Source organism: Ursus americanus, chromosome 19, assembly GCF_024610735.1.
Source record: "Ursus americanus isolate L20-20 chromosome 19, mUrsAme1.1.p, whole genome shotgun sequence".
In the NCBI taxonomy this organism is placed as follows: domain Eukaryota; kingdom Metazoa; phylum Chordata; class Mammalia; order Carnivora; family Ursidae; genus Ursus; species Ursus americanus.
The window spans coordinates 663,645-689,922 of NC_142145.1; the positions used below are offsets into that span (position 1 = coordinate 663,645).

Below are 26,278 nucleotides of genomic sequence, written 5' to 3' on the forward strand. Positions count from 1 at the left end.
GCCAGGCACGGGGGCCAACTCGTCTCTCTCGTAAGGTGTCCCCTGAGCTCTTTAAAAACCCCTACCCGTCTGCACTGCATGCACAGCTGGGAAACGCCAGCACGCGTGATTTCCCTGCCACGTAGGGACGGCGCACAGAGCAAGCGTGAGCGGCCAGAAACAGCAGTCCCAGGAGGCTGGTCACAGGCCGGCTGCCTTCGGCGGGCAGGAGTGAGCTGGCGTCAGCCCTCTCGTGCGCGCCCCCCGGTGTCTGTCGTTTACGACCTGTTTAAGGCTGCCCAGTGGCTCCGTCACTAACTCCCACGTCACTGGGCTCCCTGGGACCCTGTTCTAGAAAAGTCCCCACAGTGCAATCTTGCAGGGCCTCTGTGCAGGCCCACACCTGCCGCCGCGAAGGGAGGACACAGGACATGCATCACCTTCCGATGGCCGGCATGGGGGTGCAGAGGAGAGTTGTGGCAGGGCCGACACAGTGAGGCTGGACCCCACCCTGACAGCCCTCCAGGTATCGCCGAGCTGGGCCTTCTCTAAACAGACGTCCCTCTGTGTTTGCAGCCGCTGCAGCCCCCAGACAGGCACCCTCGAGGAATAAACATGGGGGCCCTTAACTGACAAAGTGACAGCCCTGCAGCTCGGGGACCCCCAGGACGACGGGTTGTGAGGAGCAGCAAAGACAGATCCTGATGACTCAGGGCCAGGTGGTGGGGTCACAGGATGAGCCAGCTGACCGCAGCAAAGGGCAACGGACAGGAGCCCCGGGGCCACGGGGACATGGGATGGCCTGGAAAACAGCGCCCATGGCCCCCGTGGTCCCCACAGAAGCTCAAAAGCACTAAAGCGCGGCGTCTAGATTGTATTTCTCGTGTGGATTTCAAAGGAAACGAGCACCGTCTCTGTAAATCAAGCGAGAAGATGCCTCCTGTTTCCTATTAGCGAGGGAAGAAACAGGCCACGTCCTGCGCGGGGGCCTTGGGCGGTGCAGAAAGCTGCCGGCGGGGCCTCGTCCACGGAGAGAGCAGCTTCCTTCCAGACCTGGCGCTTGGTGTGACGCAATGTCTGGTTCCCTCCCGGCCGTCCACCTCGCCGGTCTGGGCGGCAGGCATGGTGACAGGAGACCGTGCCGCTGCGCCAGCCGCGAGCGTATAATCCAGATTTATTACAGCACGCAAACGTGTGAAAGATTAATGCTAATCTTGACGGCGGCTGCCGCGGACGAAGCCTGTTCTCGTGGAAAAGGTGGGGTGCCCTCCATGCCGAGCTGGTGTTCATACCCTGAAGGGCTGGCGCGTAGCACAGCGGCCGCGCTCCGTGCAGACGGCACGTGTGGAGGAGACCAGGGAGAAGTCCCCTCAGCTCCCAAAGCTACAGGCCCCTCCTGGGTCAGAGGGCAGCTGCCCCAGGGAGAGGCCTGGTCCCTGAGTGGGGACCCCAGTCCCTGGAGCCGGGCGGCGGCACCTTCTCTCCCGAGCCACACGCGGACGATGCGTTTGGCGGCAGATGCACATCATGGCAGGTGGGGCTGGCCTCTCCCTGAGGATCCCCCCTCCACCCACAGCCCCCACAACAGCAGTCTGTGGGCCAGAGAGCATTCCAGAATACCCTGGCTGGCTCGAACAAACCCCGCGTCTGATGCATGGGCTCCATACTCCACGGCAGTGGGTTCCTGTTCCTGGGAGCAGAGCAGAGCCCCTCCTGGGCACCTCAGCTGAGGTCTGGGGGTGCTCACAGCAGGGCCAGCCGCCTTTCCGAATCCCCCTGATCGGGTTCAGGGGCCATGCGGCTGCGTCTCACACAGGTGATCAAGAAGTGTGTGCCTTGCTCTGCAGGGCTCAGGAGCCAGGTGGACTCCCCATCCCACCCCACTCACACGTCCCGTGAAACTGAGTGTGCAGCACACACACCCGGCCAGGCTCAGGGTCTCCCCAGGACGGCTGGGCCTTCGGGTTAGCAGCTGCCTCTCACCCAGGGACACCATGCAGGTGGCGAATGGTGGGGCAGAGCCGGCCAGAGGCCCCAGGCGACACAGCTGTAGCGGGACCCAGGAGCAGGGTCAGAGCTTTGGTTCCCAATCGGGCCTTGACCTCCAGGACCCCACATGGATGCAGATGGCAGTCGTGGCCAGAACCAGCTCCCACAGGTGGCCCAGAGCAATGTGATGGGATTCCTGCCAGGGAGCGCTCGGACTGTCCCAAGGCCTGTGGGCTGTTATGGATGCACGTGACTGCCATCCCCAAGCACACAAGGGACTCCATCTCCTCTTACACGTGCCGATTCCTCCCGTGTCTTCCCAGTGTCCTGCCCGTCGTCAAACACACCCTGTCTTCTTGCTGAAAGGTAAAGGTGAGCCGTTCAATTTCGACATGCTGTTCGGTCTCCCATCCAAGTATAACCAGGCCCGACCCTGCTTAGCTTCCGAGATCAGACGAGATCAGGCGCGTTCAGGGTGGTATGGCCGTAGACTTGACACGCTGTTCGGGCCAGCCCTCCAGCCCAGGGCCTGAGGTGAGTACGAGACGTCTGGCGCCTGGGCCCCACTGAGCACCAGAACCTCACGCATCCCGCTGTTTTCTCCAGAAAACCATGATGGCACTTAACCAACGGGGAACGCCGATCCATTCTGCGAGTCCTGGACTTCAGCACGTCCGTGATCTCGTGGCCCCAGCACCGGACACGGAGCCCAGATGCCAATTAACAAAGGGGTACACGACTGTGAAGTCTTCCCGGTTCCAAAGCTGCGTGAACAGAAAGCACATATTTCCATCCATGTCTTTTCTTTCAAATGTTCCTTCTCAAATGTGCAGTGTCCTGCACACACGGACGGGCTGCAGCCATAGCTGGGGGTGAGAGGTCCATACTTCGGGGAGAGTTCCCACTCTGTTGCCCTGAGCTTTCTGCCCGGAGGCCCGAGTCCTGCAGGGACCCACAGACTGCAGGGCCCTGTGGCCATGGAACCTCTGTGGGCCTCTGTCCCTGACCCCAAGACAGACTCACATCTATCCAGCAGATGGCAAGGCATACACACAAGAAGTCCACGTGCCCCCGTGTCCAAACACTGCCAGGGAGAAGTGGGGGCCAGGAGTCAGGGTCCCACTCCTTGGTCTTGGACAAGCCAGGGATACTGGTACCGACTGAATTGCGCCCCCCAAATCCAGAGGTTGAAGTCCTAACTGCACTGTGGCTTTATTTGGAGACAAGACTTTGGGGGTAAATATGGCTAAATGAGGTCCTGGGAGGGGGGAGGGAGGACCCAGATCCTATAGGGATGTGGTTTTGAGAAGAGGAAGAGAGAGATCTCTGCCGTGTGAGGATTGGTGGGAAGGTAGCATCGCCCCCTGGAAGCCGCCCTTCCCAGATCTGAGTCACTGGCCGTAAGCTCTGGGACATCCAGCCTCCAGATTCGAGCACGGTGGACGTCCTGACACAAATTCCCTTTCATCTGCAAGGGCTCCGGGTCCGCCGATCGTAACGTGTGCCGAGGTGCCTGGGATGCGGCAGGAGCACGCGGCGGGAGCTGCCCCTGCCACTCCCTTCTCCCCAAACATGCACACCAACCCTTCCCAGGTACCCTGCACAGTCCTGGACAAAAGGGTTTTGTTATAAACCCCCGAGAACAAAGCTCAGATTGTTTTCTGTTTATTGCATGACATTAAAGCCCTAGTTTTACCATCAATATAAACACCCACAATGATAACTTCAGGGCATATATGCCTTTTTTAAATAATGAGAAAGGAAAAGTAGTAACTGGAACCACCTGGACTGCCAGCCCCAAGGGGCAAGGCCGCATCATCTCTCCACAACCAGAGCCCAGAGTGAGGTCTGGGGCTAGTCAGGGGAGGAGGCACCAGGAGGCAAGTGAACCCACAGAGCACATTTCAACTTGCGATCCCGTCTCTCTTGCTGTCTTTCCCACACAGCTTAACCAGCATCCACGCCGAACATGCCAGGTTTCCAGCAAGGCCCAATTCTCCGGGGTCAGGGGTCACGGGGGCGTGGCCATTCCCATTCCGTGTCCTGGCTCTGTGGACGCTGGTGAGGACCGAGTGACAGGGGGGTGCAGGTGTCAGGGACAGGGCTGGCTCCCCATCCGGGCGCCTGCCCCCATCTCCTCCGGGTTCCCGCACATGGGGAGCTATGACCCACAGGGGCTGACTGCAGACCATGGTCAGAATGAGCCACACAAGCCAGGAGATACAGCAAACGTTTTCATCCAATAGTCGCCAAAACTGCCTTTGAAGGGGACGAGATTCACAGTCCAGGTGTGCTGGCTCCAAGCAGCCGCTCTGAGGGCGTGATTCTGGGCAGAGCGTGGGGACCGTGCCTCCCTGACAGCTGGCGGGACCAGGCTTCCAGGGGACGGGACGCCCATCTGCATCATACAGTTGTCAGGTCTTCTCCATGCGTGTCCCTCTGTGTTTGGTGGCCCGTGGCCCCCCCTGCCCCCTCGGCCCCCAAGGGGCTGCACAGATGCACCGTGTCCTGGCTCCCAGCATCCCCCCAGACACGCTCCCTGGGGAGGGCGCCTGTCCACCGTTTCCCGAATGGGCCAGACTCCTGCTCTTTCACAGGGGCTCAGACCCAGGCTCCCCACCCCACAATCTGCTCTCCCAAGTCTCACACCGGAGAGCAGGGCCGGCGCCATGCACACCAGGGGTGGAAGCCACATCCAGGTGATGTAGGAAACAGTCTCTACTCTAGTGCCTCAGACTCTCACCCACACAGGAGGAAGCCAGCTGCCTTCCTGAGCCAAGGGTAGGTTCCTGAACCCCTTGCCACTCCTCCTGCGGCTGGTGGGGACACACACCCCCAGACCGCCTCTACACGTGAGGTTGAAGACGGGAAAGGGAAAATCAAGACACGGGTCCCCCATTTTCTGGCTAAAATAGCAAGAGAATCAGCAAGAATGGGACTTACTAAAAACAGCGTCGCAAGGGGTGTGTGGGGCTCTAATGAGGAACGTCAGAGCGTCTCACCCGACAGCGCTCACCGCTGCGCGTGGACCCTGCTCCCATCGCCGACACGCTCACTCGTGGTGCACTCATCACACAGCTAAGCTGACTTGGGGAGAATGTTCCAGAATGTCTATGGGGACCAGCTGTGCCACTGACCACAGCAGGCCTGCAGGCGGGCATCCTGAGGTCACGGGAGGCCCTGTAGGCCCGCGGGCAGCTCCTGCATGGGCTGGGGCCATGTTCTCCTTGCCCAGCAACCCCTGCCTGCCTCCCGCTGCCAACGCTGACTCTGTTTTGCCTTTAGAAGAGAGTCCGGGGTGGGTGGGAGTCCCCAGGATGGACATGCCCCTGGCCACCTGGGCCGACCTGACCTTCCACAGCTGTGGCCAGAAACGTGGCATAATCTGCTTTATCTGAAACCTGCAGGTCTTCTAGGACAGGTGACGCTTCGGCCCCCCTGCCCACGGGGTTCAGGGGCAGTCTCGGCCTGGGGGTCCCCATTGTGGACCCCGCATGGCTCCCCAGGTGGCGCCCCCACAGCTCCTGTCAGGTGGGGTGAGAACACTCACCAGGCAGGGCCTTAGGATTGAGGACCACGTGCTTACACACCTGGTGGCCCTCTTCACGAGAAATGCGGGGCACAGCACAGAAAATGGTGCCCTAGAAACCGTAGCCCCTGTGAGCGCTGCGCGGGAGCAAGCTCACTTCCTCTTCCATGGGAGCGGGCGCCCAGGCGAGGCCTGGCCCGGAGGAGCCTGTCTAAGGGCACCCTCCCGGCCAGCCCGGGCAGGTGTGCCGTGAGGGTCCCTGAGGCATGAGGCTCCCCGAAGCTTCTCCCGACAGACTCACTATTCAGCAACGTACTGATTTCGTGGAGCTCATCACTTGGGGAAGAAACTTTGAAGCTGAGGTCTGGAAAAGGCGACGAGGCTCGAGAGAAAAGGTGGACCCAGAGCTGGCTGTGCAGACGAGGCCCCTGGAATGACTGGCGAGATTCCACCCACACCCCCAGCCGCCCCTCAAGAGCTGGATGTGTGCACAGAACAGGAGTGAGGACCGTCTTGGCAGTCAGGCCTGCAGGCCGCTCCAGGCCGGCTCCTCCCACTGGCAGCCTCAGCTCTGGGGTCTGCTGCTCAGGGAACGCGGTGCTGCCTGCCGGGCCTGACACCTCGGCACTGGGGATACTCGTTTCTGGACTGAACGATGCAAACAGAAAACAGAATCGACCCGTCTAAGCGTGTTTGCCATCAGCTCCCTGTCTCACGAGAGCCACGTACGACCGTAAGCGTGTTTGTCCCACGTGAGCAGGGAAGCTCGAAGCTCCGCTCCTCCTCCAGCTCACTATCGTTGGGCCCGTGGAGCCCGTGCCCGCCAGGCGTGGCCCCACCTGAGCACTACCTCTGACAAAGCTGTGTCCCTAAAGCCGTGCCCAGCTGATCCCGGGTAAGCTCCAGGACCCTCACTTGCCCACCTGTCAGCAGACAGGGCCCGGGCGCCGTCACAGCCCTTCTGGGAAAACAGCTAAGAACACCTCAGACACAAAGATGTATTCTCCAAGACTCAATAATTTGTCATGATTTATTGTCTCATTTTAAAGACAGACTGACTTTGGAACATAACCGTGAGGCCCTACTTGGAATATCATGTTCCTTCCTGTCTGAGCTCCTGCCCCTGCCCAGCTGGTCCCAGGCACTGGGCAGCCATTGGGAAAGTGAGTCCACGGAACCACAGCTGGCAGACACTCTGCCCCCTGTGCCCAGGAGCCCCTGCCCACATCTCAAGTTCTTCTCCATCCCTCACTCGAGCCGGGGAGCTGGGACAACTGTGGACCGTGCCTGCTGCGGGCAGAGTCTGTCTCCAGGTCGGCACCAGGGCACCCACAGCCCACACTGCCCGACCGGACAGACAGGACATTCTCCTTTTAGAAGACTGCATTTAGGCACAAACAAACACCGCGACAGACAAGCAACAAGAAAACCTCTCTGGCTCCATGTCTGCATTTTGCAACATCTCCCGGAATCATACCAAATGTTTTCACTGCTGCTTCAGCTGCTGCCCCAGGACGCCGGATGGGCAGTGACTCTGTTCCGTCTCTCATTCAGCCAGAAACGTGTCCCCCATCGAATACTGGGCCAACCCCAGAGAGGGGTGAAGGAGCCCAAGTGTCCTGGGCCCCACTGCAGACCAGCAGCCGAAGACATGGGCCAACCGGAGCCTGCAGGCCCTCCATGCTTGGCCTCGTGGGCCTCATTCAGGCCAACCGCTGACAATCATGGTCAAATGGGGGGCCCCTCAGACGGCAGCTGGTGCAAGTGGAAGGCAAGGTGGGCGTCATCCCACCAGCTGAGGTCAGTTTGCCTGCTGTGACCAGAAGTGGGGAAGGTGACAAGAGGGGGACACAGGACTGGTCCCACATCCCCCCAAGCAACAAACACTCTGATCCTCTCACTTCCAACGCCTGCACCCCTAGGGGCCGCATGGGGACAGTGCGGGTCCCCGCCTCTCTGTTGGAGGATGGCCTCCCCAGGGCACTGCCTCTTCGGGTCACCCCTTTGAGAGCCCAGTGCCTCCCACCGTGGGGAGGGGTGGTGCCCCACCGTCATGTGCACCCACAGCTGATCTTGATGGACAACCTAAAATGGCACTTGATTTTGCATATTTGTACACGAAAATGGATTTTACAGGTAGGGTTTAAGTGGATTTACTTCCAACACCTTGCACGTTTCGACAGCATGTTTAATAACCTTGACGAGAACCTGCCGTTGGAATAGGCAGGATGGACCACTGAGCTAGAGCTCTGCTGTGCTCACCGCCAGACGCGAGCACACCTGCAAAGGGACCCGCCGCCCCGTGAGCACAGCAGCACCTCACAGACAAGGTCTCCGAGAAGAAGGAGCGCAAACAAACAGCCCAGAATCCGCCTGATGCTAACTAACTGTCCCCTGCAAAGCTGTCATCCACACGGCAGGTGTCTTTTGACCCCCAGCTGACAATCTGGTGTCCGGGTGGGAGGCTCAGTGGGCGCAGTACAGTGGGGGACACTCTCTAAGCAGCACGCCAAGATGCAAACGCGCTGGCAGTAAGCACAGGTCTCTGTGCCTGCTCACGCCTGGGCGGGCCTGGTGAGTGCGCGGCGAGGAGAAACACCAGACTGAAAACCAGACACACGAGTGCTAGTATTTTCATTTGTTCTCTTGTTTATTGTTAAAACCACATAAGGGTAGCCCCTTGTGATTCAGCCACGAAGTCAGACGCTGGCCGAGGTCCCTGCTCTTGGGAGCTTACAGTCTAGTGGTGGGTGGGCGTGGTCCCAACCCCACCAGACAGGCCAGACACGAGATCAGCCACCCCAGGAAGCCAGGGCGGGGCTGGGGTGCTCCCGGGAGCCAGCAGTGAACCTCACGGACAGAAGTGTGGAGGGACACGGATACTGATGGAGGCAGACAGGCCACCAGAACAGCAGGTGTGTATATAGCCCAGACTGACTGGCTGCTGCTTGATGGACGGACTATGTCTAGGGTGGGGCATTAGCTACAGATGGGGGGTCCACGTGGGGAATGTTCTAGAGCATGGGTGTGAGAAGCAGGGGAAGAGACAGTGTGGTGACAGGGTCCCAGGGCAGGTGCAGGGCACGGTGACGGGGTCCCGGGGCAGGTGCAGGGGGTGGTGACAGGGTCCCGGAGCAGGTGCGGAGGGTGGTATGGGGTCCTGGGACAGAGGGCAGTCAAGCCCCTATGGGGTGAGGCTGCAGGATGTGATTCCCACTGCAGGGCAGGGAGACAGGATGGTGCATGCACAGCCCTCAGCACCTCATTATCTCAGTAACACGTCCTTGGGGGCTCAGCGTCCCCACCTGTAAGAGGAGTGTGCAGGTCACAGGCTTAGGCCCTCCCCCGCTGACTGGAGAGTGTGTGTTATGGCTTGGTGCAGGGACAGCAGAAAACATTAATGTGAGAGATATTTTCTAAACGCCTTTAAAAAGCAATTTTTCTTATATAAAGTCTGGTTTTCTTTAAAACATTCAATTTTTGGTCAACCATGCTTGAAGTTTAATTAGGACAAAATCATTACATTTTCAAAAAATGACTAAAAATTTTCTCTAGTAAGATATATTGCCCCTCATTCCAAGAGCAGATAGAAAGGAGCACGTTGCAGAGCACAGACCCAGGAGGGCCCCAGAACACGAGAACACACAGCCCCAGTGGGAGCAGCTCACAGGCCACGCACCTTGTCTGCAGTCCTCGTTTGTGTCCCCTCTCACGAGGCAGTAACTTTACAACAAGATCATATCACTCAAATCTCGAAAGGCACGGCTAACATTTGCCCAAAAAACAGTTAATTCTAACTGACATCAACGCAGATATTCTAGGCCTTCCTACTGTCTAGTCTACTTTATAAATGACATGTTACGGTTAAAAAGAGCTAAACCTTCAGAGAATCTTGATTTTACCAAGAAAGCAACGTGGCTGCTTTCGCAATAGTTTTTAGTGTATAATTAATTTCTCTCTTAAATCATACGAATCTTCTAAGTTTTTAGAACAGCTACTGTACAAAAAGACTGTTGGCAGAGCTGAGCTTACACAAAACACAACTGAACTCAGGATGACAAGTGATGCCGTGGTCTCTGGAGTATGTGGGCCAGGCAATGCTCTGAGCACAATGCATAGCACATTATCTACTAGTTTGGGGGGTAAAAGAGAAAAACATAGTATTTTCTTTAAGGAAACACTCTGAGAAGCAGAAAAGGCGAACTGATTTTCCTAAGTCCTAAGCATCTATCCTCCAAGTGTATAAACAGTCTTAGTGAGAATAGTTTTTAGTTGAGTAAAAGGGGCTTGGGCCTGAAAGCCTCATGGTCACAGGGAGATGCAATTATTCACGGAAAAATGTGATGTGGGGCATTAGCACGAGCACAGAAATCGTTAATGTTAGTTAATGACCACATCAAGCACTAGCCTTTAGGCTCAATAACATAGGTTTATTTCTAAAGGCACCTGCAAAATAATTATAACTATTTGGTTTTCCACCTTAAACATCTATAGAATTTAAACACACACTTAGACCACCTCAGCTTTTGAGCACAGAAGGGCTGTACTTTTTCTCCCCCTGGGCTGTTCTATATTTGCAAGCAGCCAGCAAAACGGTCAGTAATTACCCCAATATGCAGCCCCCACCCACAGCAGTAATGAAGGAAAATACACTGAAAGCTTCATTTCTTTTTTAAGAATTAAGGACGCGATCTTGCTAACAGGATGGTGATGCAGCTTGAACGTACAATGCAACCACACTTTCATGGCAACAGCATCTCGGCCTTTCTGTGTCTTTTAGAAAAAGTGCCCCCTTGGTTCATTTTCAGTGCTTAAGGTTAGAAAGAGAGCGTTACCGTTCGCAGGAAGGTAGGTGAAGTGCTGGTACTGGCTTCTCTTTCTCTTCCCATTGCAGACATAGAAACTGACTTGGACGGGGCTGGTTATTCTCTGATTGCGAAAAGGTGGGATCTCGACCACCAGCGAGTTCTGGTGAGAAACGGCAGAGAGGAGGGAGACGGTGAGCATCTCACAGACAGAATGCAGCCCACACACAGCCCCTCCAGGGCTCCCCAGCAGGGAGCAGCTCCCTAGCGGCCATCCCAGCTGCTTACAAAAAGCTGCCCGCAGAGAGCCTGCCCATGACGCGGGCACACATGTGTGCAGACTGAACCCGTCAGTCCCACGTGGGCAGCCTGTGCATTTGGAGCTGACGGGTGGTGTGCTCGGGGGAGGCAGGCTGGGTGGGGACTCATCCCCGAGAGAAGACGCTGATGCTAATCTGAGAGCAGAATGGCCACGTGGCAGGAGAGGTCCTTGAAAGACCCCCACACGTCCGCCTGCCCGAACCAGAAGGGCCAGTGGCCTTTGGAAACTAGAAAAGTCCCACTCTGGGCTCATGAACAGAGTCGTGAGCACCTTTTCAGGTGACGTGATGAAGACCGAGGGGAGGTGTTTCCTGGAGACATGTCTCGAGGACAGACTCTGTGACGAAGGCCCAGTGCCCATCATGGCCCCCCAGACTCCCTCCAAACGAAAGGTGGGTGAGCTCAACAGGAGCAGGATGGGAGAGGGGTGGACAGAAAACAAGGCACTAACAGGGACAGGATGGCTTATGGTGGGCGCTGTTAACCTCTTATGGTCCAAAGTACAAATTGGCAACACTGTCACAAAAATTATGCTCCTTCAAGTACAGGTCTGAAACAAGTCAGGGGGGCGCCCGGCATTACGGGAGACACAGGCTGGCGGTCAGGCACCTGGGTCCCAGCCAATGTTGCTGTGCGTGGGCACCCCTCAGTGCCCAACGCCAGGGCCCGAAGTCAGGGGACAGGTCTTCACGGGCACTGCACCATGCTCGATTTCACGGGAGGGACAGGATTTCACATCCAAAATGTTCCTTCAATTTTTTTTGCCAAATGATTTAAGTTAGCAAATAGAGTAAACAAATTTTAAAAATCCATTGTATCTGGTTTTTGTTAAAGAAATTGTAGCTTGTTACCTAGTTTAATAGCAAAATCGATTGAATCATGTTAGTAATGGACTCTTAAGAACATTAAAACAAAACTGAAGGGGACTTCATGCCCAACCTTTCCCTCTTACAAAGAAACCGAGGCTCAGAAGCCTGCTGCTGAGGGTGCGCAGACAGCAGGGTCCCTCTGGGCTCCATCCCCTGGGGCCATGCTCGCTCCAAGCTGGTTTCACTGCTTCGATGATTGCATCCCACTCGAAGAGGCAACGAGCAGCCTCTCCTGCCTGTGCATCTTGTCCCCTTAGCATAAGCAACCCTGCAGACGTGGAGCTGACGGGGCAAAGGGTGTGTCCCGGGGGTGGATGTATTGCCAGGGGCCTGGCTCCCAGTCACTCTGAGTCTCAGCTTCACCGCAGGCATGGGGAGCATAAAGAGCAGGGAGGCTACGTCTGAGGACTCGACCATATGGAAGGGGAATCTGCAGGGGATGCTGGCCCTCCCTGACAGCGACCCACTGTGGAGCACAGAGTGCATGGGGTCCGACCCCACGGAAGAAGTGAAGAGAAGACACAGAGAGGAAGAGGTCCTGCTTAAATGGAGGCTCAAAGTAGAGTGAGCTGCAAGGAGCCATCAACAGGAGAGTCTGCAAGGAAGCGTCTGTGATATGTCACACGGGGCAGAAGCAGGTGTCCTGGGTAGGACAGTGCGGCCCTTGAACCAGGTTCAACTTTGTGGGTTTGGTTTTTATGAATTCTAGGTGACTGGGGGCCCTGTTTTGATGCGGGCATGGGCTGATATGCCTTAGCTCTCCAAATAGATAAACTGTGCACAACACTGTCCTCGTGGGAGCAGTGAAGGAAGATGCAGGAAGAAAAACACAGTAACGAGACATCTGTCGTCACAGGAAGAAAGCAGGGATTACAAACAGCATTCGACACACACAACTTGCTTTAAGAAACTCCACTGTCTACACTGCGTACAACACGATCCCGTGTGGTTTTACAAAGTGCATGTGACATAATGAGTGCATCGTGTGTGTGCAAATGTGTACACGTTCACACACAGTGCACGCACCACACCCAGACCCCCCACACGCATGCACACACGTACATGCATGCACACACATACATATGTTCACGCACACGTACCACTCAGACCCACACGCACACACGTTCATGCACACACACCACACCGACCCCCCACACGCATGCACACGCAGTACATGCACACACGTACACGCACACATGCACACACCACACCCAGACCCACACACATGCACACATGTGCACGCACACGTGCACGCACCACACCCAGACCCACACACATGCACACACGTACACGCACATGTGCACGCACCACACCCAGACCCACACACATGCACACACGTACACGCACACGTGCACGCACCACACCCAGACCCACACACATGCACACACGTACACGCACACGTGCACGCACCACACCCAGACCCACACACATGCACGCACACCCACGTGCACTGGGGAAAGCCTGGCAGGGCTCGACATTAGCAATGGTAAAATTATACGAGGTGCCTTTCTTTTTTATACTTTGTTATATTTTCCAAATTTCCAAAATGAATACAATATTCCTTTATAGTTAGAAATAATATATAAAAGTAAACCTTGATCAAGAAGGATGAACTGTAAAGCTAAAGTACATCTTCATTCACACATACTATTACGTTTCTTTTAAAACCTCCAATTATCAACTGTTAAGCTTCCTTTAAAATACACAACTATTTAAAATAAAATAAAAAAGTCAAGGACACTAAACCTGAACGTGGACACTTGGCAGGAATTGTCTTGATTTGAAAAGCCGCAGGATTTCTGGTCTCCCAGCTCAGGGGAGACAGGTGGGCCCCCTCACGGGCCCGGGCACACACGGGAGGCTCCTGGAGGAGGCCCGTGGCTGTCTCTCCTACTGCCAGGTGTCTGTTTACGACAAACCCATGAGCCGGTTGCACCTGGTCGGCCTGCTGAGCCAGGAGCGACCCGTCCGGAAGCTGTGCTGCCCGGAGCCCACGGTGCTTCCTCAGGGCTTCTCGGGCAGGTGGGAAACGGGTCAGGACCAGAAGGAGCCCGTGTGTGCGCGTGTGAGGTCCCGAGCGTGGGAGGGAGGCCTGGACATCACGGGAGGGGAGTGAGCTCCAGAGCACAGGTTTCTCCCTGGGGCCAGGGAGGAATCTTTTCCATCTGACACCAGTTGGAAAGTCTTCTGGCAAATGGATTAGAGCTTTGGAAAAGGAAGCTAAAGTCCCAGTAAAGATGCTTTGTCCTGATACAGCCACCTGTGAGGAGCAGGGCGGCCCGGGCCTGCCGCGAGTGAGCAGCCATCAGACAGCTACCTCCACGGAAGCCGGGGCTCCCCTCATGACTCGGAGTCCTACCAGCCCCGGGGCAGAGACAACTACCTAACAGCTTCAGAAATCCCACCACCCAAAGGCTCCCTGCAATAGCCCAGGGCCCCCAGGAAAATAGTACGGTCCCGCCCTGAGCCCTATTTCTGAATAAGCCAACTTCCCATTTCCCTACACTGTTAGAACGGCCACACACATCCGTCCACAGTCAGCGGGGTGAGCTAGGGGCCACACACGCCCGTCCACGGTCAGCGGGGTGAGCTACAGATCTTGGAAGAACTTTGAATTTCTTTAATCACCTGCCGACCATGTATACTTTATGTTAGCCTGAAGACTCCTGCTGCTTTTCTAGGATCAAACAGCACACACACACATACACTCGATAGGAAAGGTTAACGCCACGATATCAATATCACTTTGAACACTGAACAGACAGACCATCAGACCCAGCTACTCGCTGTCTATAAGAAATCCACTTTAAACGTGAAGGCCCCACAGCGCGGTCCGGGGATGGAGAACGGCATGCTGGCTAGCACCAGCCGCAGAAAGCTGGAGTGGAACATCCTCCACCAACGACCACGGGACAGTCACTACTTCTCAGGTACCTACAAGTGCAAACAGCGCCAAGCTGTGAGAGGCTGAATGTGTGTGTGGTTGCATGCACGCCGGGCGTCTGTGGGCCCGAGAGCCGTGCAGCGGCCCCCACGAGGCCAAGGCCCCGGCTCAGCGGCCTGCCAGCGCCTACGAGCACACCAGCTAATCGGCAGACAGAATGAGCAAACCCGAGCGGCACAATGAGACCTGACTTCACATCTAGTTCATGTTCAAAACAAGAGTCTACTAAGTGACGGGTGCCAAGTACGTTGGTGGAACCTCGTGCAGCCCGGCATGCCGAGGCAGGTGAGGCGTCCACTCACACTGAGAACAGCCGGCTTCCTGCGGGGCCCCTGGTGACGACGACAGCCAGAAGGTAGGCCCAGGGGTGAGCGCAGGGTCCCCGTAGGTGACGGGAGCGGTCAGCGTTCAGGGTTTACAGAGCATCTCCTGGGGGCAGGGGCCTGTCCTCCGCGGTCACACCACTGACCTGCCTCGAGCGGGTTTTGTGTCCTGAAAGCACCTGTTTCAGGAAGCGCTTTCCCAGAGTTTCCATCTCGTCTGGTACTGCTCGTCGCTCCTGCGAGTGAGCAGGATGCCCCATGTGCCGCCAGGAGCCCCCGGCCCAGCCTCCAGAGCTGCCCGGTGCCACCATGAGCTGCATGTCCGGCCGTACTTACCGGCTTGCACAGGTCTCTGTCCAGCTTCGCCTCCATTTCCCAGATGTGGTGACCGTCTAGAAGAAAGGGGCAGAGGGAAGCGGGTCACTCTGGGTGCCTGGTTGAACCCACCACCCAAAACCACGTGCCTTCGCCATGGTCTCAGGGGATCCCGGAGACTGCCGCCCTCTGATTAGCTCCGGCCATCCTGGCTGTTAGCCTGTAACAGCCCAGATGTGGAGGCAGGGAGTCTGGCGGAGCCCAAAGGCCCCCAGCTCTGCGGGAGGGAGCCACATGCAGTGAGCGTCCCAGAAGTCTGTCCCCCTGCCTACACCCACAGGCATGCCACCCCAGCCTCACGCCAGATGTGGGAAGATTTCCACATGCCACCTATGTCAAGGCAGTGCGAGCCCATGAGAAACGTCAGGACCCACGGAAATGCAGGGTCCTCAGACCTGGACCCAGGTCCATGTCCTGGCTCTTGTACCCGCTGGCTCCAGCCTCACCATACCTACACTGGGAAGCATGGGCTCAATGACCGGGTGCCTGAAAAGCCTCTGTGTGTTTTGGGAGCAATTTTTCTAACAAGTGAAGGCCCAGGAGCACGGTCCTGCCTCTGCTCAGAGGAACTGCTGGCTAAATGAGAAAATCCTTTCTGTGACGACTTCTTGCCACATCAGGATACAGAAATGCAAAACATGGTATTTTTAACCTTACCCCAGTGGCCGTTTGCATGTTTAAAAAAAAGTAAAAAGGCTCCAGATAGGTAGTGAAAGGACTCAGTGTTCTGCAGGCCCAGGCCTGCGAGGGAGGGGGCCTCAAGAAGCCCACTGGCGGGAATGTCTGCAAACCGAGTTCTTGGCCTCTGGAAGCCCCTCTACGGGCCGGCCAACTGTGTGGGGACTGGCTGGTTAGTGACTCTGAATTAACAGAGGTCAGTCTCCTGCTGAGGTCTCCCTCCGCCCCATCTTCTACAAAGTCTGTCCCCAAACGAACAATTACAGCGAGACATGCTTAGTTTTTGCTACAGCTCTGTTTCCAAAGTAGAGACGTATGTGTCTTGCAGACCCTAAATTATAAATAAATCAGACAAAATCTCCTTTTTCTTCCTGACAGTGAGGGCGGGCAGGGGTGGAGGGTGGAGACAGAGGGAGGAAATGTGAGTCACACAGAGCCCAGAGCAGCGGCGGCTGCCAGGACCACACCAGCTTCTCGGGACGCCCGAGGTTCCAGCACAAGTTACCCACCAGATGAACCCACTCGGGGATAAAATGCAGACCAGCGGCCCAAGGGATCAGCATCCATGTTTCCTCCAGGAAAACAATCAGAAACTAAAAATACGCTGTGCCGTTCTCAAAGGCACCAATCAAGACTTCCACAAAGCCGCTCACTTTCTGGACCCCAGAAGCACCCTTAAGCCCCCGATCCCCCCGAGCTGACGGACGATCGTGAGCCGTGGGAGCTGGGGATGGGGGTTCCAGGTGCCCTGCATGGGGACCCACCTTGGGCTGGTAGGCAGGGGCCCCACCCACCACTTGCTCAAGGAAATCGAAATTATTCTTCCTGTAAGCAAGTCTCTCATGTTCTTGGTGCCTCTAAAAAAAACTCTAGAGAAATACAGCTTTAGGTGTTACAACCTGGACAGCTGAGGGCAGCCCTGGCCGCTGCCCAGTCTCTATTGGTGGAAAGCACGGCTCAAGTGTCCTTGAAGAATTCTCAAGAGTCTCTGGGCCTCCCGTCGGAGGGGGACACGAAGGCACAGCGAGGATGAGGGGGCAGGAGGGAAACCGAGGCCCACAAGGGGCCGGGGCCAGGGCGTTTAGCAACAAAGGGGCCCTGCACCCACCATCTACCCTCCAGAAGGGGTCAGAGCAGACCTGGCCTTCCTGTGAACACATCTTGTGGGCTCATCCACGTCACAAAGCTGGTGGAGTGCTTCGTGGGGCCCATTGGCCAAGTGCACCAGCAGAGCCCCCCTGCTCCAGACTCTCCGGGGCCTGTGAGCGCCAGTCCTTGTCAGAGCGTCAGCCCAGGGCTGGCAAGCCACATAGGCCCACTGTGCATGCTGTGTTCAACTTTCCCAAACACCAACCCTGCTACGTGCAGGTTCATAGAGCACAAGCAGACACAGACAGATGCTCCCATTAAACGCTGGGCTTCTGGAAGGCCCATGGTGCCGGAGCCGGTCCCTGCACTGTCCTTCTCACCTGCGGACTGGGAATCAAGTCTGGGCTCTGGCCTGTTTGCCCTGACTCTTTGTATCTGTGGTTGAGACACAGCCCACGGAGGCAGGCACATGGCCCATGTGTACTGAGGGTCCTAAATGAGCTGCTGTCCACTTATGTAGACACAGAAACGTATACAGACTGTCCGAAGATCGCAGCACTGAGGCCACTCAACGTGGCTAATCATCGTAGACACTAGAAAATTACAAAACCACTTCCCACGTGCACGAGCGCCAGAGGGACCCCGTCGCTGGTCTCCCCAGGAGCTGGTGGTATGAGGCCCTGACGTCCAGCCTCTGGCGTCCGGCCCCTGGGTGTGGGCTTCTGTGGAGCTCCGGCCAGAGGCAGGCCCGGCCTGGGTGCCAAGCAAAGCCCCAGCCTGTGCGGGGACGGGAAAGGCCAGCCCTGCACCAGCACTGGCACTCCAGCTTATCAAGCTCTCCCTGGGTCCTCAGTAGGAAACTGCGCAAGCCCAGAAGTAAACATGTTCCGAACCATTAGGGAATTCCCTGCAGTGTGAGTCATCAGAAAGGCTTCCCCGCCACACCCGCCCGCCCGGAGGCTTCCACAGCCCGCCTGCGGCTGGTGCCGCCTCCAAGCCCAGCTTTAGTCACACAGCTCCCGGAGCGGCTCGGGGCCGAATGGGGCCACACGTGGAGGCCCCCGGCCTCTGCAGGGACACGGCAGCTTTCCCGAGACACAGTTACTCAAGCCCCCGGCGAGCAGGGGTGTGGACGCCCAGTGACGGGCTTCCTACCAACTTACAGCAACAGCTGAAGGGTTTGCCGGCCACGCATCCGGCGGGCAGGATAGAAACGGCAGAGGCCCAATCAGACCGAATCGCACGTCTGCATGGCAGGACACGCATTTCCGGGGCCCGCAGCCACACGAGCGCGGTCTCCTCCTCACCTGTCTGCCGGCCGTGGGAGGATGCTACACGCCGAACCACAGCGCGCTGTCACCAGGGAAGGCAGTGGGGGAGGCGCAAACAGGGGGCCCCTCCACACTCCCTGGGGGCCACGGAGGAGACGGGGTGCTGACCCTCAAGCAGGCGGGGTCGGCGGTGGGGGGAGTGCTCTGGGCTGTTCCGGCCAGGCTGGTCCTACCCAGGGGGAGTGCCTCCACACAGCTGGTCTTCACTCCCCTCATGCCCAGAACTCCCCCAGCCTCACACTCTGGGGCACCCCCAGCGCCACTCAAAGCGGCCTGTTTCCTGCAGAAGAGACTTCGGAGCAAGAAAGACATCGGCCTCCTACCATGGAGCTTGTGCGGCTGTTCCCCTACGCGGCCGAATATGGCATTCCAACAACCGGGACTCTGCGCCCGGGCAACGCCCAGGGAAGGGCACACACGTCCACACACAAACCTGCACACAGCTGTTTGCACCAGAGCCAAAAGGTGGGCACAAGCCCCAGTCCACACGGCAAGCAGATAAGCACAGTGCGGTGCATCCACACGACAGAACGCTACCAGCCTTGAGAGCGACGACGTTCCGACACCCGCTCCTGCTCGGACACACCTGAAGACGTGCGCTCCGTGCCCGAGCCAGCTGCAGCAGGACCACTACCACTGCTCGAGGGCAGTGTCCGCAGCCAGCTGCTCCACACAGAAAGCGGCTTCGAAGACTCCAGGACGGGGAGACCGGGGCGGATGGCGTTTGCGAATGTCTGGAATTAGTGGGGTGGCTGCCTGGCTCTGAACATAGCAAAGACGCCGGAACTTTAAATGGGTGAGCTCCGTGGCCCGTGAGTTAAAGCTCAACAAAGCAGACATGAAACCTAAGTTCTCCAACCCGCGTGTGCGTGTGCGTGTGCGTGGCACAGGCAGCCCTGACACAGGACGGAGCCTGTGTGACCTTGTCCAGCAGCGTCCTCTCCACACCCACCCACACCCACTGCCCTCCCCTTCCCCTCAAGACTGATGGCTGCGAGAGGCCGGGATCTGGAACAGAAAACCACCCCCGCTGGGGAGGGACCTGGGCCCACTTGCTGGATGTCACCTCGGTGTTGACCCCAAAGGATCCTCTCACAGCAGGGATGCAAGGACTCTGGTCTGACTCGGGAAGTCCCGTGGGGCCCTCAGAGAGGCCCTCTTGTCCACGCTGGATCCTCTGCGCCCCCTCCAGCACGGGTCACCATGCCCCAGGAAGGACTGGGGGAGGCCCAAGGTCATGCTGACCCCCCACTGGCTGCCCCCATCCCTCAAACGCTGGGCCCGGAGACCATGTTGGGACACCAAAGAAAGCCCAGCAAGGGAATGGAATTCCCACCAGGCTGGGCTGAAGTCGCATCTCCCCAGTAGGCACCAAGGCACATCCTGGGACATCAGTAAAGGGAAGCTCTTGAGCGGGGGAGGAGGAGGGGTTCCGGGACATGGGCAGACCCCGCAGGGCCTGCTGTGCGCCATCCACCACACCTCCCACTTTCCTTCCCACGGGGCTCCTCCCGAGACCACTCGAAACATCCCGTAGTTTACAACCATGGGGCAAACGTTCAAGGCTGAGACCACAAAGTAAGAAAAAGCCTTCTTGAAACCACATGCTGACTTACTGCCTCCCCTCCGCTCGCTGGAAATGCACGTGGCTTCCAGAAGCGTCACTCCTGCATACGGTCACAGGGGGCGCTGTCCGAGGGGGCGCCAGCTGTTTCCGCCACCTGTGCAGCCAGGCCCTGGCGGGCTGCACCTGCTGCCTGTGGCGAGCTCACCAGAGTGGCCTGAGAACGCTGCCCTTGGAGGTCACCTTCTTGGCATGCTGACACGGGCAAGCAAAGGGGCAGTGGCTGTCCGTATGGACAGATGCGCCCTCCCGCCGCCTCCCACAACCACCCTGGGAAACTGCAAGGAGACCTCTTCCCCCACACATTATGACCTGCACGTGTGTGAGCCGCACCGCCAACCGGCGGTGCCCATGTCTGCTCAACATCCAGAAACGTTTCAGAACCAGCATGCCAAGAAGTGGGACCTGCAGCCCCGTGGCCATGGCCCTGGACCACGGTGGGAGAGGAGGTGCGGGTGCTGGCCAGGCTGCTGCTGCATCCTTGCTGCCAGAGCGCCACTGGATGACCAGAGCCGCGGAACGCACCCCTGCTGGATCTGCCCAGCTGTGGCCAGACTGGAACAGAAAGATCACAGGGCACCTGGGGCTCCTGGGCACACTGTCCCTGCCACACGACGTGGCCAGGAGGGCAGGGAGGCTGCACCACCACAACAACAGAGGAGGTCCTCACACACACAGCCCCCACTCATACTCACAGACCGTATACACCTGCTCACACACCTGCTTACACACGCCCTGACACACAGCCACTCACACACACTACCTTACACACACACACGCCTGCTCTCACACACCTCACACGTCTTGCCAGGTCCCCATAGGCCCTCCTCCTGCCTGGGCTGGCCCACAGGGACCCTCCAACGCCCACCAGAGGGGCTAGTGTCACCTACAAGGATGCTGAATGCTGCTCTCACCACAGGCGCCATGCGCCCTTCCTTCTCCGACCCACTCCTCCCAGGAGGGGAAGCGTATCTCCCCGGGAGGCACAGTAGCTGTGGCCGGCCCCCCAGGCAGAAAGAACTACTCCTTGAAACCCTCACAAAGCTCTAGATTGCTAGTGTGTAAGCCCAAAACGACTGCAGGGAGGCCCAGACATGGGGTGGCGGGCACCCCGAGACACCCAGAGCAGCCGGACCGGCAGGACTCACATTCAGGACTCCTGGGACGAGGGTCTCCCTGGTCACATTCTGGCCTTGGTGCCAAACAGCAATTTAAACACTGAACTTTGCAACAGACCAATGATCTCATCAAAGGCTTCCAAGACAACTAGGCTTTTAACCTACATTGACTTCAGTGGTTTCTCCAAAAAATCAACTAAGAAAAGCCTAGTTACGGTTACAGAGCACGTCGGGACGCGTTAGGAAGGGCACGAGTGCCCCGTCTGCCAGGAGTCGAAGGTGAAAGGGATTCCTTCTTTTGGAAACATGACTTGTGTGTACATATGAACATGAAACCACCTTATTTGAATACAAACATGAACTAGCGACCGCGTCTAGACGTGTAACCATGGGGTTTAGACCCACTTGTGATGTGCACAGCCTGCGACCACATTGCCACCCATGCCTGTGTCTCACCGGCCTTGCATGGGGCGCTGGGCTGCAGGAGGGGTGGCGGGAGGGCCCCCGGGTGAGGACGGCACCGGCCATGCAGCCATGGACTAAGGTCCCCACACTGCGGGCTCGCGGCCAGCCTCCACGTGGCACCACCAGGCCATGGAGCAGAGATCTGGGACTGAGCCTACCCTGCAAAGGGAGCCCCACAGGGCCCACAAAGCGGGGAGATGCCCCATGGTCCCATCCTGGCACCAAGATGATGACCAGTGAGGGAAGACAGGGAAAGAAGCATGTGGACTTCTTCACGCTGCAGCCAGAAAAGCAGTGACCTGGGCCACGAACCAGCACGTTGCCTCGCTGCACGGCAAGCAGAGCCCCACGTCTGGTGACCCTTCCCCCCAAACACTTATTCATGCATTTAAAGCTCAAAAGGTTAAATCATTTCAAAATTAGTCTCCTCCAAAGAATGTTCCAGTAATGCAAATTCTGATGATTATGCTTAGTCGGTTTTCTCCATAATTCACAACGTTTTCCAATTATGTGCATGATTACACAGGCAGACCACGCTGAACAAGCCGGACTTTCAAGCCCATTTTGATGAAAGCACTTAAGCTTCCTGCTCTTGGCACAAAATCAAGACCCCGTTGTGGAGGCTGAACCTCGCCATGGGTTCCAGTGGTCAGCGCGGGTCCTGCACTGGTTCCCTCCGGAAATGGGGAGGAGAAAACACAGGCCAGCAGCAGCCCAGTGGCAGCCGTCCTGCTGGGGACAGGGCGTCGTGCCCGCAGGGCACTCGGCAGGGACCTGGGTCCAAAATCAAAGCTGCAGAGAGCTTCAGAGAGAGGCGAGCCCCACACACGCTCTTGCCCACCCTTGTCTGTTATCTGCGCCAGTGCCCAGGGGCCTGTCCTCAGATGGGTCAGGTGTCCTGGGGCAGGAGCTGGGGGCTTATTACCCAAACATCAGAGCAAACACAGTGTTCACCCTGGACGTGCAGCAACCCTGCCCCACAGCACACACAGGGCTGCACCTGCCAACATGTCTATACGCGCAGAGAGGTCTACACACACCTAATGGCTGGGAGCCCCGGAGGCCACCGGTCACACGGAGAACAGCAGCACCCAGCTCTGCACCCCGGGGCGGCACCCAGAAGGGGGCCAGAAGGATGCCAAGGGGGTGTGGGAGGCCTCTGGTCCGAGTGTGGGTCCCACCGCCTACCACGGCCACAATGCGTCCCCAGGCCCGCCGCCAAGAAGGCTGTGGCTCGGACAGGTGAAAAGCCCTCGTCTACACAGAACAGAACGGCGCTTCCCGAGACGACCCGGGCAGCAAGCGGGGCCGGCCGCGGGCAGGGGCAGAGCTACGTGACCTGCTCCCGCTCCCCCCCCCAGGAAGCACCCCCCACCAGCGCCCAAAGCGGGACAGTACCTGGTGCTTTCTCCACAAAAATGACTTTGGAGTCCTGCAGGAAGTTGTGGCCGGACAGCACCATCTTCTTGCCGCCGAGCACGGGGCAGCTGGCCGCGCTCTGCTTCTCCACGAGGGGCAGCTCCTGGGCCGACCGCTGGGCTGTGCGGGCAGAACAGGGGCAGTGAGCACGCGCCCGCGGCCGCCTCGCGCCGCAGCCCCGAGAGGCGCCGGGGCGGCCAGCCGGTCAGGAACCCGACGTCCGGCGGCTCCTCGGGGGCCGGGGCGGGCGGGGCGCGGACACGGAGGCCACCTGCGTCAGACGCAGCCGCCGCACGCAGGCTCGCGTCATCACGCAAACACGAGCGGGGCAAGCGCACATCGGGTTGGTGCGCGCGGGAAACTCCAGACGTGGCGACGTGCGCACACGTGCGGGTGTGCGCGTGAGCCTCGGCGGAGGAAGCTGCCGCCCAGGGGCGCCTCGGCCTCGGCCGGTGCCGCAGGTGCTCCGCGTGGACCGGACGGCTCCGGCTGAGGAGACGCGTCTGCGCGCCGGGTCCTGGCGGAAGGGAGCGCGGGTGCCGGCAGCGGGGAGCCACGGTGAGACCTCACCCCGGGAGGGGGGGCGCCGCGTGAGCCGGGGGTGGGGTCTCGGGCGCTCGGTCCGGCAGAGCCAGGGGCCGCGGACAGAGACGCTGGGACAAGGCCGGCAGTGGCCAGGCAGCCAGGCATGGAGCGCAGGGAGGTCGGCTCATCTGGGGAGGACAGGACGTGCTGAGGCCACCGACCCAAAGTTTCTGGGCAGAAGCGGCAGCGGCAGTTTCTGTGGCCAGCTACGCACGGTGGTGTTCACCCACCCAGTGGGTCTGGAGGGAGGAGGCCACGCTTCAGACACGTGGAGTGGCCTGTGGCAGACCCCTGGGCCATGCTGAGGTGTGGGGACAGGTGTCTGTGGGGCTCCATGAGGGGGCCACGGGACAGACATTGCAGGGAAGGAGTCCTGGGCACTGAGGTGGGTCAGACGGTCAGGTCAGAGGTGAAGGAACCAAACCCAGACCCTCCCACTGAGCCAGGGGGCAGGAGAGTGTCCTGTGACAGCCACATCCTGAGAGAGAAGGAAGAGGGGCCGCTGGGCAGGAGACATTCTGGCAGTGGCCAGGGGGTGGCCAGGCCGGCCGTACCTCCTACAAGAACACGGAGAGGCCTCCCAGCTGTCCCGCCCCGAGGCCTGGGCATAGGGCAGCTTGTGGGGTTTCCACCAATGAGCTCATGTGCTGACAAAAATCATCAAGGTCACCGCCAGAGGACACTGAGTCCTCGCTGCAGCCAAGCCCCTGCGGGAGCAGAGGGCTCAGGCCCAAGGCTGGACGGACCTGAATCACGCCCACGACAAGAGAAGGGAAAACCAGGGGCTGGCAGGGAGGGCGGGAGAGCCACATATGGGCCGACCAACTCAGGATCACTCAACCCCAGGGACCAGATGCCAAAATCCTGCTGCTCAGGCTTCTGAAATGCAAGGGATTAGCTCACACGTAGCGAGCGCAAGCATCTTGGGGTTTCAGGACAAACTGTCCTCTTTTCCCCACGGGTGCCGGGAGCAGGTGGGCTGGCCGCACGCAGAGCCCGTGAACCCAAACCCAGCGTGGCAAGCTCCTCCGGGGTCTCCGTGACAGGCAAGGAACGAGAGTGACACACACGTGAGTATAGTCCACGAGTTGCCACGAACCACAAGGACAGAAAAGGTGCCAAAAAACAGAGCGTGTGACACGGGGCCGGCTCTGATACTCACAGCACTCGATGGGGTTCGAGGCCACTTGCAAGGACAGCGTCCGGCCGTTGGGCTGCGGGATGTGGACACGGAAGACCAGCCTCACCCTGGTGTTCTTCCTCCCTATGTCCGTCTCCCCTTTCCGCAGCTCGATGTCCGAGTTTCTGAGCTTCAAAATCCCAGCACAGTCCACACTGCCCGGAACAAGAGTCCACACCTGTCTTTCAGTCCCTGACACACAACACAGGGCGCCCTGCTCTGCCCCTGGCCCAGAGGTCCCCATACAACAGCACGCGAGGGAACAGTCCCGTACTTCATACCCTGGGAGTGGAGTGCAGGGCACCCAAAAGTTGTCAGAGGCGGGGAGGAGGCCGCGAATACGGGCCTCTTTGCACACGAGAAGATCAATCGTCAGCTCAGAGACAGCTTCCACGGAGCCACAAGAGCAATCCGCAGGCACATGAGAGCCACTCGCATCAGTGACAACAGAACCTCCCAGGGAGAACTCTGTCTCCAAAGACCACGCTCCTTCCATTTCCAGTGTCTGTATGTAGTCACCACCGAACTCAGAAATAAACGGGAGTCGTTGTCAGGGGGTAAATGCAGCACGAGGGCGGACTGGCCACGGGGAGTGAACTATTCAAGTGCCATATGCACAGGGCCGGAGGCCCTACAACCAACCCATCACCCTATGGATCTGTGGTTTACGTGGGTGTTGAGCTTAGGGCAGAGATGTGGGGGAGAGGTGGGCAGGCAAGCCGCACCACCCAGCGCCCTCCCCAAGTGCCCTGGCCACACGCACAGCTTACATGGCTCGCATGTTGTTCTCTGGCAGCAGTGGGATTTCCAGGACTTTGGTGTTGGAGAGGATGGCTTCATGACTGGTGGTGGAGACGGTCTTGCCCGTGATCCGGTGGACCTGGTAGAAGGCGTGGGGTCTCAGCAGGCGGTCGTCGGCCGTCCCGATGAACAGCTGTAGTGTGAGTGGCTCGTTCTCCAAGTAGCCGTGTAGCTGGCAAGAGAACAAGATCCCCCATTAAGCACCCTACACACGGATGGCTCAGAGCCAACGGAATATTTATAAGCAGAGGCTAATTCACAAGGAAATCGTGTAGCAGGTGCTAAGTGCTAAGTCCCCTGGCAGCCCTGCCCTCGTCTGTGTCTCTGTGACAGACTCTTGGTCATGTGCCGCTGTGAGCACTCCTGTCTCCTCCGTTCAAAACACACACCCACATGTGCCCCCCCACACCGTGTGCCCCCACATGCACTGTGTACCCCCCCACACCATGTGCCCCCCACAACCATGTGTGCCCCTCACGCACCCACGTGTGCCACACACGCAGTGTAGCCCCCACGCACCGTGTGCCCACCCCACAACCACATGTGCCACACACACACCCATGTGCCCCCACATGCACCGTGTGCCCCCCACGTACCCATGTGTGCCACACACGCACCCACGTGCCCCCACGCACCGTGTCCCCCACGCACCCACGTGTGCCACACACGCACATCTTGCACACGTGCCATGCCACCACCGTGAGCAGCACCCAGCGTGCAGTTGGCGGCGATGCATGGCTGTGCTCAGCTCCTCCTGCGGCGGCAGCTGCTGGGAGGGGCCCCCACCTCCCCACAAAGCCTCCCCCTCCAGCCCACCTCCTCCCTCCGTGTGCCTCCCTGGCAGCTTGTGACAA

General features: G+C 58.4%; 1 protein-coding gene across 5 annotated transcripts in view; it reads right to left on the bottom strand.

Annotated features, from left to right (window-relative positions):
• NFATC1 (nuclear factor of activated T cells 1) overlaps positions 1–26,278 on the bottom strand; it is a 103,212-nt gene that overhangs the window by 32,778 nt on the left and 44,156 nt on the right. For 3 of the 5 annotated variants that reach the window (XM_045790304.2, XM_045790306.2, XM_045790305.2), the window contains exons 4-8: positions 25,394–25,596; positions 24,606–24,778; positions 22,838–22,978; positions 15,096–15,151; positions 10,333–10,465 (exon numbers count right to left, since the gene is read on the bottom strand). In XM_045790304.2, the coding sequence (XP_045646260.2) occupies positions 10,333–10,465; positions 15,096–15,151; positions 22,838–22,978; positions 24,606–24,778; positions 25,394–25,596 (706 nt within the window). Of the gene's footprint in view, positions 1–8,133; positions 10,466–15,095; positions 15,152–22,837; positions 22,979–24,605; positions 24,779–25,393; positions 25,597–26,278 lie in introns of those variants that run through there. The other 2 variants (XM_087869718.1, XM_087869719.1) reach the window with 1 other exon arrangement.